Below are 12,872 nucleotides of genomic sequence, written 5' to 3' on the forward strand. Positions count from 1 at the left end.
GGCTCCCTCATTGGTGAGGTTAAAGCAGAAGTTGGAATCACATCATTAACTGAACAATGGCTGAGTGCTCTGGCTTAGGAGTCAAGGTGGAATGCCAATCCTGATCTCACCACTTCCTAACCGTGCGATTCTGGACACATGACTTCACGTCTCTAAGCTGCTGTTTTCTTCTTTGTAAAAGGAGCAGGATAATAGGGCTGTGGATGTAGAGAGGATGAAACAAGTAAAAGATGTAAACACCTTAGACCAGCCGTGGGCAAACTACGGCCCGCAGGCCGGATCCAGCCCGTTTGAAATGAATAAAACTAAAAAAAAAAAAAAGACTGTACCCTTTTATGTAATGATGTTTACTTTGAATTTATATTAGTTCACACAAACACTCCATCCATGCTTTTGTTCCGGCCCTCCAGTCCAGTTTAAGAACCCATTGTGGCCCTCGAGTCAAAAAGTTTGCCCACCCTGCCTTAGACCATTGTTTGGCACATAGGAAAAACACGAATGACTTCATTATAATGTGACCTCTTGTGTAAAATATAAATCCTGAGGATGTTTGAAGAAGGTGTACTAGAGAGGAAGCTTAAGATATATACTATATTCAGGAGAAACACTAAGTTGTATAAAAGCACTGGCTATCCATAAAAATTATGGAGACCTAGATCTGCAAGGGCACGTATGAATTAAATGGGTTTGGACCAGTGCTCCACTTCAAAAAAAGAAAAAAAATTAAGGACCATGACTGATGATGTTTACCTTCCATCAAAATTCTCATACAAATACCCAGGAACATGGTCAATTCCCAGCCAACTTCACCTTCATCTCACACACTGAAGAAGCAACCAGAATGCATGAATATTCTTCAGTGTAACATAGAAAAGAAATCATCATCAAACTTCAATTATTCTACTTTCATTAGTAATAAATGACTTCCTCATTGCTAATTCCATCCAACTGTTGGGAAAACCATGTTTCCGAAAGACTGGGATGCTTAGAGTCACACTTGGAGCTATCAGCAAAATCCAAGTCTCCTCCTTCCTTAGCCTTGCTCTTCCCACCGTATCAGTTCTGCCTTGTTAAGACAATTCTATACACAATGCCGCATTATAAAGCCCTAGAAGTGAGTCTGGCTGAGATGAGCCTTCTTTTAATCCAGGCCTCTCCGACTCTCACTCTCCTTTTTTCCTTCCACACCCCACCCACTTGGTCCTCTCCTTATCCAGAAAGTGCACTTACATGTCTGTGAATCTTCTATTGAGATGCAGGATGGAGGCCACGTCCACCTGGAGAGGAGGGTCCCGGACCACTTTGTACTGCAGGGGTTTACATGCTAGGCAGAGTGGGCTGTCTGCAATGGAGGTCAACATGGCAGCATCAATCTCCAGGTGCTCATCCAACGTGTAGATCTGAATGCCATATACCTCCTCGCCCACATCCCGGAGTTTGATGGTCAGTGGAACATCGCAGAATACGTTCTGAGGGCCCAGGGAGATGTTCTTCCCCGTGGTTGTCAACAGTTTGATGTCATTGACAGCCCCACTAGAGTCCCAGTCAGTGGAGACAAAGGTCACCCAGACCGTCAGAGACTCAGGAACCGAAGGATAGTGAAATTCCAGTTCAAGGTAGCAGCCTTGTGGCTCAGGGCAGGCTGGCGGGACCGTGTGTGGGTTGACAGCTGAATTGGGGCTCCAGGTGCGGACACTGGACTTACAGGGTTGTTCAACATCTGGATGGCCTATGGAGAAGAGATGAGGATATGAGTTTTTGACAGCCCTTCAGTCTGATCCTTGGAGTTTCCTGCAGACCTCAGAAGAGGTTGGCCTGACTAGAACTCAGATGGAGGGAAAAAGAAAGGGAAGATTCTCAGTGTTTTGGTGAATCAGCTGTCTGTCTCGCGTCCAGCTCATCCCCATGACTGCCACAGAGATCTTACATGCATCACCAGACACTTGGTCAAGACTATATTCAGGTAAGTGTCTTACTATTTAATTAATGCCCAAAGTTTCCTTCCTAATCTGCCACATGTAGGCTTTGTGGCTAGGATGGAAAGAAGAAAGGGACACATATTTATCAAACACCTACTACATCCCATAAACTTGTTTAACTCATTTCAGAGGTGAGCAGATCTAGAGTGAAATGACCCTAGTCTCACAGCTTAAAGTGTAAAGGTCAGCACTTGAAGCAGGTGTTGGCTCTTCTGGAAGTTCATACTCATTGTTTTCACTACTGGATGCAGGGGGCACTAAAATAAACTAGGTTCCTCATGGTATTGCCTTTGATGCAAGCTGCTTAGTGTGACAGAAGGGTCAGAAACCTTCAGCAAAGAGATGAGTGCAGATAGCTTCTGTCTCTTGGACTGAGGATTCTGGGAGGAAACTGTCTAGAACCATAAAAGACAGAGCTGGAAGGCATCCCTGGAGCCATCTTATCTCTCCTCCTCCCCTTCTCTATATGAGGTCATCCCATACCACTGAGCTTCTCCATGCTCTGACCAGTCTGATTCAAAAAGGGGAGGGCTGGGTGAGGAGCTAGGAGAAGGAAGGAGGGATTCTTCTGCTCTTTCCTCTTGGAGACAATGCCTCATCCCCAATGATCTCAGACTGCATCGACTTCTGAATTTTTCTCCACTGAGATCATTAGTCCTAGACCCTCACAGAATTCTCCTTTACTCAGCTGAGAATAGCAATCAGGGCTCAAAATGTAGTGATTGGCTCTAATTTGTTTAAGGGAGTGTAGCAAGAGATATAGATCAGTTAGTGAGGGTAGGATGGAGGACTTTAAGCTGTTCTGTCACAATTTTCCTCCCTTTAGCATCAGTGGTTGGTGGAGGGTGGGGATGCTGTTACAGCGTAAGAGGAATCACCGCGATATGAAAAACAGAAAGTCATCTGGGGTGGAGAAGCCATTCCAGTGAAGGCTGTACATGCCTTCAATCTCCTTGTGTCTTGCCACCAAGTGAGAAGAGAGAAAACACCAGGTGGGAATGGAGAAGAGAAGAGAAAAAAAGCAGAAAGATGGGAACAAGGAAAATGCATAAAAACCTTTTTAAATATAACACATGAGAGCAAGGAGAGATGGACACAGCTCTAAGATTTCCTCCACTCTTCCTTGGCTAGGTTCATTCATCTGTAGCAGCAAGTGCTGGCTAGAAGCAATCAGTCATTTACGTCAAAGGCACCACCTACGCTGAAGCCTTTCTTGCCATCTCCACTCCATCCCACTGAGTTCCTGATTCTCTTGACTTTGTGGGTTGTTGGCACACATATGTCACTTATTCATTCAAAAAGCTTTATTGAGGGTAGCATTTTAATATATATATGAAGCACATTCCACAGACATTAATTAATTCACCTGCTCATCACCAAAATCCTGCAGGATTCTTATCATTTTTGTAGCTCTGTTTCATTCAATACAATACAGCCTTTGCTTAAAACAGGGCCTGGTCCAAAGATTGTGAACATAGTGGATACTCAGTACATATATGTTACAGAAAGAATCTTCTCTCTTGGTAAAGTTAAGGAAGAAGTGAATGCCCATGGACTACAGGAGCCTGCTGCGGGAGGTGAGTGCCAGGTGAACATTCCACTCACTCCATGGGCTTTCTCCTGGAATTGGCAAGGGATGGAGTAGGCTTTCTCCCTTCCTTAGAGAAAACCACTGTCAGTGGTGGGGAGCCACAGGAGAGCAAAGATGACAAATCTGTTTGGCTCAGGCTTTCTCTCTGGTTTCTTGTTAATCAACAGAGGGGCCAAATGCTTTTCCAAAGGACAGAAAGGTGAGCCTGGTCATTTATTATGCCCAAGTGTGTTAGAAATAGAAATTTTAGCAAGGTTTCTGCTTGTCTAGTTATCAGAGACAAACTTTTAGAAGTCAAAAAGAGCCTCAAGTGTCCCTGAGTCCAACCCATCACCAAAGCAGCAATCCCTTTGATAACACCATGCTTCATGACTTGATCACCTTGTATGTGCCAGGAATGGTGCCAAGCACGTTACATGCCTCAGCTCTTTTCATCCTGGCAATAAGTGTATGATGCAGGGCTTATGAAACTCATTTTAAAGAAGAGGAAACTGAGACTCCGATGGTTAAGTAATTCCCTGATGGGGAGTAGAATATTCTGTGATAACTGTCAGTCTGGGCAACATGCCAAGCTTTGAAACCATGAAAACTGGGTTAAAATATCAGCTATCCAGCTTCACATTGTGTCACCTACTGCAATACAACTTCACAGGGTTTCTGTGAAACTCAAATGGGATCAAATATTTAATAGATGCATGCGCACACGCGCATATCCTATCTAATAAAAGAGAAACATGGTAATTAGCGTACGACCGCTACCCTTCCCATTGGCTAATCAGGGCGATATGCAAATTAACTGCCAGCCAAGATGGCGGCTGACAGCCAGGCAGCTGATGCGAACAGGGAGGCTTGCTTGCTTCAGTGACGGAGGAAGCCAAGCTTCCCCGCCTGCCTTGCCGGCCTCTCAGCTGCACTCTAAGCAACACTGTAACAAATATAGAAGCTAAACAAAACCCCGGGCTTCAGCCAGCAGGACCACAACATTGTTTCAAACACAGATGGTAAACAAAGGCCAGAAACCTGCTTTCAGCAGTGGAGGTCTCATAGCTGGAGCCGAGCCTCAGAGCTAAAGCTGGCCCAGAATAAAAAAAAAAAAAAAAAGGAAAAAAGGACAGGTTGGGAGCTTCAGTCACCCGCCAGCCTGAAAACGGCCCTCAGCCCCTCACCCAGGCTGGCCAGGCACCCCAGTGGGGACCCCCACCCTAAAGGGTGTGTGACCAGATGCAAACAGCCATCATCGCCTCACCCAGGCTGGCCAGGCACCCAAGCGGGACCCCCACCCTGATCCAGGACACCCTTCAGGGCAAACCAGCCGGCCCCCACCTGTGCACCAGGCTTCTATCCTATATAGTAAAAGGGTAATATGCCTCCCAGCACCGGGATCAGCGGAGCCGCGAGGCCTCCCAGCACCGGGATCAGTGTGACAGGGGGCATTGCCCAAACCCCCTGATCGCCCTGCGGCTCTGTGTGTGACAGGGGCGGGGCCACAACCTCCCTATCCACCCTGCTCTGTTCGTGACAGGGGGATCTCCTCAACCCCCTGATCGGCCCTGCTCTGTGCCTGACAGGGGGGAGCTCCCCAACCCCCTGATCGCCCTGCGGCTCTGTGTGTGACAGGGTGCGGCGCCCCAACCCCCCCCCCCATCGGTCCTGCTCTGAGTGTGACAGTGGCGGCACCCCAACCCCCCCCCCCTTGGCCCTGCCCTGAGTGTGACAGAGGCAGCACCCCAACCCCCTGGTCCCCCCTGCTGTGTGTGTGACAGGGGGCTGTGCCCCAACTCCCCTATCAGCCCTGCTCTGTGAGTGACAGGGGGGAGCTCCCGAACCCCCTGATGGGCCCTGCTCTGTGCGTGACAGGGGGGAGCTCCCCAAGCCCCTGATGGGCCCTACTCTGTGCGTGACATGGGGGAGCTCCTCAACCCACTGATCGGCCCTGCTCTGTGTGTGACAGAGTACGGAGCCCCAACCCCCCTGATGTGCCCTGCTCTGTGCGTGATAGGGGGCAGCGCCCCAACACCCTGATCGGCCCTGCTCTGTGCGTGACAGGGGGTGGCGCCGCAACCTCCCTATCGACCCTGCCTTGAGTGTGACAGGGGGCAGTGCCCCAACCCCCCAATCGGCCCTGCCCTGAGCGTGACTAGGGGTGGCATTGCAACCTCCTGATCCACCCTGCTCTGTGCATGACAGGGGGCAGCGCCTCAACTCCCCAATCGGCCCTGCTCTGAGCCCGACCAGGGGCAGCACCTAGGGATTGGGCCTGCCCTCTGCCACCTGGGAGCAGGCCTAAGCCAGCAGGTCGTTATCTCCCGAGGGGTCCCAGACTGCAAGAGGGCACAGGCCGGGCTGAGAGATCTCCTCTCCCCCCCGAGTGCACAAATTTTTGTGCACCGGGCCTCTAGTATATATATATATATATATATATAATTAGCTCTGTTCTCACAAGTAAGGAGGAATTAACAAGGAAAAGCTCAAGATGGGGCAGCATTCCAAACCAAGAGAACAGTGGATAGAGAATGTGCGTCCAGATGACTATGGTTTTGAGAGCAACAGGAGAGCAGCAAGTGGTCAGGCTGGCAAAATAAGTAGAATCCAGGTGACGAAGGGTCTCACATGTCACTTTAAGGGGATGGACTTCATATTGAGAGAGATGGGAGCTACTGAAGGATTTTAATCAAACAAATGAAAGTTGTCTTTTGGGAAAACCACTCTTTAGAGATAGATACTATTTATCCATTTTTCACCCATCCATCCACCCGTTTACCCACCATCCACACATCCATCCATCTACCCATCCATCCATCTACCCATCCATCCATCCATCCATCCATTCATCCATCCATCCATCCATCCATCCATCCATCCATCCATCCATCCATCCAAGTATTCAAAGATTAATTGTTGAGAGCCTGGTTTGTGTCAGGGTTGGCTAGTCCCAGAGAAAGCAGGTTTCTAAGACGTGGTCTCTGCCCTCATGGAGCTTTCAGTCTAGTGGTCAGTTAGCAGACGTCTGTAATAAAGCAGCAATGAATGCATAGCTGTGCCTTGGAGAAAGAGAACATCACAGAAAATAAGGAAAAACCTGAGTCCTAAGGAGAAAAATGCACACAGATGGGAAAGTTGATTGCATGTATGGTGGTGAGGCAGGGAGAAAAGCTGAGACAAGGAAAGAAACTAAGGAATGAAGACAGGATAGGAGGGAGGGAGGAATAGAGGGAGAGAGGGAAAGGGGGAGGAGGAGGGAGAAAAGCACAAAGGTACCGTTACTTCATTATTAATATATAGCCTTTTATGTATATGGTGGCTAAATGAAAAGTCACATGTTTATATAAGCTGGCCACTAGGAGTGAGGCCAAATATGTGTATAAATTATATTTATACATAGTTATGCTGATTTAAATTTACACTTATGAAGATCTATACAGACATCTATTCTATATTTATGTGCACATACACTGCAGCTGTTGACACAAATATGGTTATAAAAACTTGGAGCCAAGTTTTTTCCAGATGAATACTTCAGTGCACCTGAAATATTCTAGGCAGAAAAAGGGGGAAAGACTCATGCAAATAAAAAGAAAAGAAAACAGTGCCATGTGTTAATCTCTCATAGAAAACCCAAGGCTTGTAATGTATTATACGCTTGCGTAAGTGATCTTAATGGGATTTCAGGTCGTCAGATCTGGCTAGTTAACTCCTGGGCTATAAATGTAGTGTGGTCTTGAATACCTCAGAAGAAATTTATCTATGAAATATAGTTTTTACTAAAGAGATAGGAAAATGGGGTTTCTTTTGACTACAACCACTTTCTGTGGGCAAAGGCAAGAATTCCTGTGACTGTATTTACCTGAAGTTCAAAGAATGGAGTTGATAACGCGTTAGATAGTCAATAAATATGTTTAAATGAGGAACCTTCTGTCTTGCTCATATGGATTTAAAATAAATGAATTACAACTGCTTGGAATGTTGGAGCTGGAAAGGACATTCATTCTGTGGATGGGACGCTATCTCCAAAGAAGCTCCATGACTCACTCACGGGCACAGAGCACGCTGATGGATAGGTTGGAGCCAAGGTCAGTCCTCTACCCCGCTCCACTCTGACCCCCTGCTCTTTCCCCAATCCCAAAGATACGGCTGGCATCGCTCATGGGTTTCAGAGTTTTCTGTTAGTTCGGGAAGTCCACAAACTTAAACACGCAAAGATAAATAGGATGAAAATGAGTTGAGAAATAAATTACAGAGTTTGGCTCATGGAAAAGTTTATTTCTTCAAGGATATTAAAAAGAGTCTGAGCCAAAGGATCACAGAGCCTGTGATGGGATGCTCTAAAAAAACCACAGTGTCTTTCCCTTGCCTACCTGCACTGGATTTACGTATCCTGAAGGAAACCTGAGGTTGCTGGGGTTCCTTGCAGGCCGGAGTCAGCTCAGGGAACCAGGGGGCTCGATGTTTCCAGTGAACCCATTTCTGCATGTCAGGCTTTAAGAGGGTCAGAGAAAAACCAGGAACAGCTGGAACCAATCAACAGTTGGGCTATATGGAGGTGTGTGGGGATGTCTGGAAATTATTTCATTCACACAAATGGTAGAACAAATCAAGATGATTTTAGCCAAAGAAGTGGCAGGAAAGAGTCTTGCTGACCCTACCTCCCAAACATCTCTCACTGACCTCTCTCCATTCTCCCTGCCACCGACCTCATCCGGCCACCACCGCACTTCTTCTGGAGTCCTACACCACCCATGGGCCGTTCCCTTTCCTCCAGCATGCTCCCCAGAACCCCACTCTCTGCTCCAGAGGAACCCAGTGTGCATCTCACTGGATCCCAGACCCTTGCCAGGGCACGTGGTGTCTCCTTCCTGCCCTCGGCATAAACCGGAACCACTCCTCTTCCGGTCGGTATATACCTCACCCAGCCCCACCTCTCCCCACTCCACACCTTGCTCTTTGTGTTCCAAATCCATTTAAGCTCTTCTAGCCTCACTGCGGAGCTCTCATTCAGGTGGGTCATGTCCGTTAGCAGTTACTGTACCATCAATTAAAGCTGAGAAACTTTAAAGAACACACAAGCATGTGTTCCACGGGCTATCAGAGCAGTAATAACATCACATTCCATGGAGCTGCCAGGAAGTGCTACGACACTCTCAGGAGAGAGTGAGAGTGAAAAAGGTAAACCATGTCATGTATTATTATGAAAATCATTGTAGACTTTGAGGAACCCTAATGACCTAAGCCTCCAGATCCCAGGTGGAAACCATGGATTCAAGGATACCAAATGTCTTTCACGTTCTCCAATGCACCTTGCTTGCTGGTACAGTGACATTTCCCAGGAAGCCTGAGTCTCCGGTTCTGGGGGAGCTCCCCTTTTTCCTGCCCCCCCCACCCCTCCGAGTGCTCCCTACTTCTATTAGCACAGGTCTCACCACCCCAGATGGTAATCGTCCATCTACTTCTCTGACTCTCCGCTATTACGGTTGGCTCAGCCTTGCCCACATGCCCGCCCAGAGCCTGGCATACAGGCCCTCCCATGGTTATAGATGAGACTGGTTTACTCTCTGTGGGCACAGAAAGTGCTGTCTGGCCAGAGACATACACTTTCTCCTGTGAGAACCCAACATGGCTTAGGTTTGGGGGAAAAGTCCCGACTGCCCATTTCAGGAAGGACTTTCTAACAAATGGAGCTAGAACAGGAAGGCCAAGAAATACTGGTGCAAGGACAGCCTGGTGTGAGGACAGCCTCCGTGAGGGAGGGCGCCAGGGCTTCCTGCACCAGGTGAGAACCCCGCTGGGTGACCCCCGAGCATCCCTTCCATGCCTGAGGGCCTGTGACTCCGCGAGGGTGAGCTGAGGGTTTCTCCAGAATCCCTCTCGCTTCACATTCCAGATGGGCTTGTTTAGAGTTCCCAAGTTCGACTCTCGTTTTTATTTTAAGCTACTTCAGAAGATTAAGTGTAGTGTTGTCATTTTTCTCCTTCACTTGCCTCTCTGATCCCTCTGCCCTTTTCTTTTCAACCTTCTTTCTAAAAATATAGAGGAAGACAGAGGCGTTCTCACTGAACCTCTATGAGGAACCAGATTCTGCTCCCTCTGAGGGATGGGTGTCCCCACCCAGGGACTGCTGGCCTGAGCTGACCTGATTGGAGCAAGGGGACTGGGTGTGGGGGTGTTCTCAGTGTCAGTCTGTGAGGGAGGCTGAGGCACTGCCTGAGAAGAGAATAGCGGGTCCCTGTCTCTCAGCCTGGCTTTAGCAACTAGAGCTGAGCCCTAGGCAACAGATACAGAAGAAGGAAATGGAATAGACAATAGTCCCAGAGTCTCAGTTCCAAGCAGCCTTGCTTCAAAGACACAGTGTAACAAAACATTGAGCAAAAGGCACTCTTAATTTTTATGGAAAACCAAGCTAATCTGGCAGCGAAGGATACTGTAGGAACAGAGAGATCACTAGCCACTGGGAGGCTTGGGAGACTTCCCCTAAGCAGGGAAGGGTCTGGTCATGGGTGGAGCCCATAACAGGGCAACCATGAGATGCTTCCCTCAAGGGTCTTGCAGATCAATGGATCCCAAAAAGGGGAAACTGAAAGGAAAAGTCATGACACATGTGATAATGCCCTGGATATTCCCAGAAAGAAGAAAGAAAGAATCAAAGATACTGATGTCTTGAAGCCCCCACGTGTGTATTGATCCTCAGGTGACCTTATCTGTGTACCTGCAGCCTGTCAGAGTCTGGAGGTAAATATAGACGCATACATGTATGTCTTTGTCAGGTGTGTGACCTTGGCACTTATTTAATATCTCAGTGTCTTTGTTTCCTTATATGTAAAGGGGGATGATATATGTAGGGAAGGCTATCTCAAAGGACGTGTGCTAAATGAAGGCATGTACACTGGCCTTCATGTTGGGCAAAGGGTATGAACTTCCAGTTGGAAAATGAAAAGGTTCTGAGGTTCTCCTCTGCAGCATGGTGACTACAGTTAGCGATACTCTGCTGTTGTTGAGAGTAGCTCTTCAATGTTCTGGCACCATAAAAGGTAAAGTAGGTGAGGTGATGCATGCGTTAACCAATTTTGTAATATACATGTATCAAAATCATGCCATACACCTGAAACTTACACAATGTTTTATGTCAATTGCATCTCAATCAAGCTGGGAAAAAAGGACAAACATGTTACAACTTAAAAATACTGGCCTTGCAGGGCAATCTAAGATCCAAGGAGATGGTATGTAGAAAAGATCATTGGAATCATAACACTCCAGATGGACCAAAAGAGTTGTTCTTCTCACACCCAACCTGTCAGTGAGCTTCCAGGCTGGCTCACCTTCTGCTTCCCGGGGACTCCAGTGTCCGGATGGGCCACAGGGCATCGGGGAGGAGGCGTTGAAGGCATACTGCACCAGGATCCTCCCTTCCAGGCAAAGGTCACATGCTGATCCCAATTCTCTAGGAGGCCAAGGAGAGAAGGAAAATGCACTGACTTAGGAACAGTTGAATAAGCCCCTGACTCCCCTAGGCCAAAGGCAATGGAGGACACAACTATTCTACGTTACCCCCTTTCCTGACTATGTATGCCAAAGCTTCCAGGATATTACTGTAACTGAAATTCCTCCCTATTGCCCCACAAGGACCTTGTAGGGGCCTAAGTGGTTTCCATTCTGATGATAGATACACTTCTTTAACTTCAAGCAGCACAGGTTCAACAGGCCAAAGACACACTCAGGATCTGCAGAGTCGTAATTCCATCAGCCATCCAAACCTCCACTGAGAGCCTGATGTGTAGTTGTGAGAAAATCGGTTGCCCCATTTGACTTCAAATTTTATCCTCTTACCAATATTTATCAGGTACCTACCATGTGCCAGGCACCATCCTGCGTCCCAGATATTAAATAGGAAGAAGGCATGGTTTAGTTCCTCTGTCTGAAAAATGAGTGGGCTGAACTAGAAGATAACCAGAGAACCTTCCAGCCCTGACATTCTGGGAATGGATGAGTCACTCCTTGGTTAAACACTCACAAGCAGTTTCCTTGCCATGCCATCTCATTCCTTTTAGCAGCTTTCCAAGGGGCAAGCCAATCCCTCAGAAGGATAAGCCCCAGAAGTGGAATATGATGATGGCTTCCCCTACTGTCTACTGTCTTGTATCTGGATCCAAATTCCCTTTAGCCACAACAGCCTCTGGGATCCTACTTGTTCTCCAGACTTGGCAAATGTTTCGGAGGCAGTTGCCAGGAAGGGAGAGAGATGAGCCCTCATGTACTAGGGTGGACCCAAAACTCCACAAATCTGAGCGACCACTGCAAAGGAACTGGAAAGGGAAGAAAGATGCCAAGAAATGTGCCAGCCCGACCCATTATTTGTCAAAATGCAATGATCCTGCCAATAGCTCTTTGGTCATTCCTAGAAGGTCCCTCCTTTGGCTTCCTGCAAGAACACAATGGGGGAGCCTTAGGGTTTCCCTTCACAGGGAAGCTCTGTAGCCTCTGAGCTCACATGGTATGGAAGAGCGTGCTGTGGAAGCCGTTTGCTGGTGCTCCCCATTCCTCCTCCCCACGGATGCCAGGGAGCTCACCCACAAACCTAAATCTGAGCAAGCCATGCCCCTGCTTATCTGTTTATATAGTGGTCATCAAGTGTAGTTGGGTGGATGGATGGATAGATGGGTGGATGGGTAAATACTAGTCATTCAGACATGTTGCTAAGATTCCTGACTAACATAGCCTAGTTCTTCAAATTTCAGAATTTACATCCTCAGTTTCATCATTGAAAATATAAAACCATACATATAGGTTTTATACATACATATGTATGGTTTTAAAACCATACATATAGGTTATATTTTTATACAGTCATAGGAAGTTTAAAAGCACACTAAATATTCAGAGATAAGAAAATGATTAAATATCCTAAGGTTAATTTGCTCAATGAAATGGTAAGTAGTTATTCCAAAAATATTTATAAAGATGATGAAATTTCATGGAAAATGTAAACTATAATGTTAAGTGAAAAAGGCATATTCCAAGCTGAATCTACAGCCAATTGAAGTCATATTCAAAACTGAATTTATAGCCAGCATTTCAATGTTCAAATAACCTTAACATGACAAGATATTACTGGAAGTAATTTCCAGGTGGTGGAACACAGGATGATCCCCTATTTTTATTCCTTCTGGTTTTCTGAATTTTCTATATATTCTGAATGTGGACTAGCAATAATAACAATTATACAAATAAACTTATAGGAAACATATGAGGACTGAAGAGAGAGAGACTTGCTCAGCACCACTATGGAGGGGGCAGAGTTCCGTTACAGTGAC

General features: G+C 46.9%; 1 protein-coding gene across 1 annotated transcript in view; it reads right to left on the reverse strand.

The window, feature by feature from the left end:
* PAPPA (pappalysin 1) overlaps nucleotides 1-12,872 on the reverse strand; it is a 221,475-nt gene that overhangs the window by 136,431 nt on the left and 72,172 nt on the right. The window contains exons 6-7 of the mRNA XM_059657843.1: nucleotides 10,881-11,002; nucleotides 1,231-1,729 (exon numbers count right to left, since the gene is read on the reverse strand). Of these exons, the coding sequence (XP_059513826.1) occupies nucleotides 1,231-1,729; nucleotides 10,881-11,002 (621 nt within the window). The remainder of the gene's footprint in view (nucleotides 1-1,230; nucleotides 1,730-10,880; nucleotides 11,003-12,872) is intronic.

Source organism: Myotis daubentonii, chromosome 11, assembly GCF_963259705.1.
Source record: "Myotis daubentonii chromosome 11, mMyoDau2.1, whole genome shotgun sequence".
Lineage (NCBI taxonomy): Eukaryota > Metazoa > Chordata > Mammalia > Chiroptera > Vespertilionidae > Myotis > Myotis daubentonii.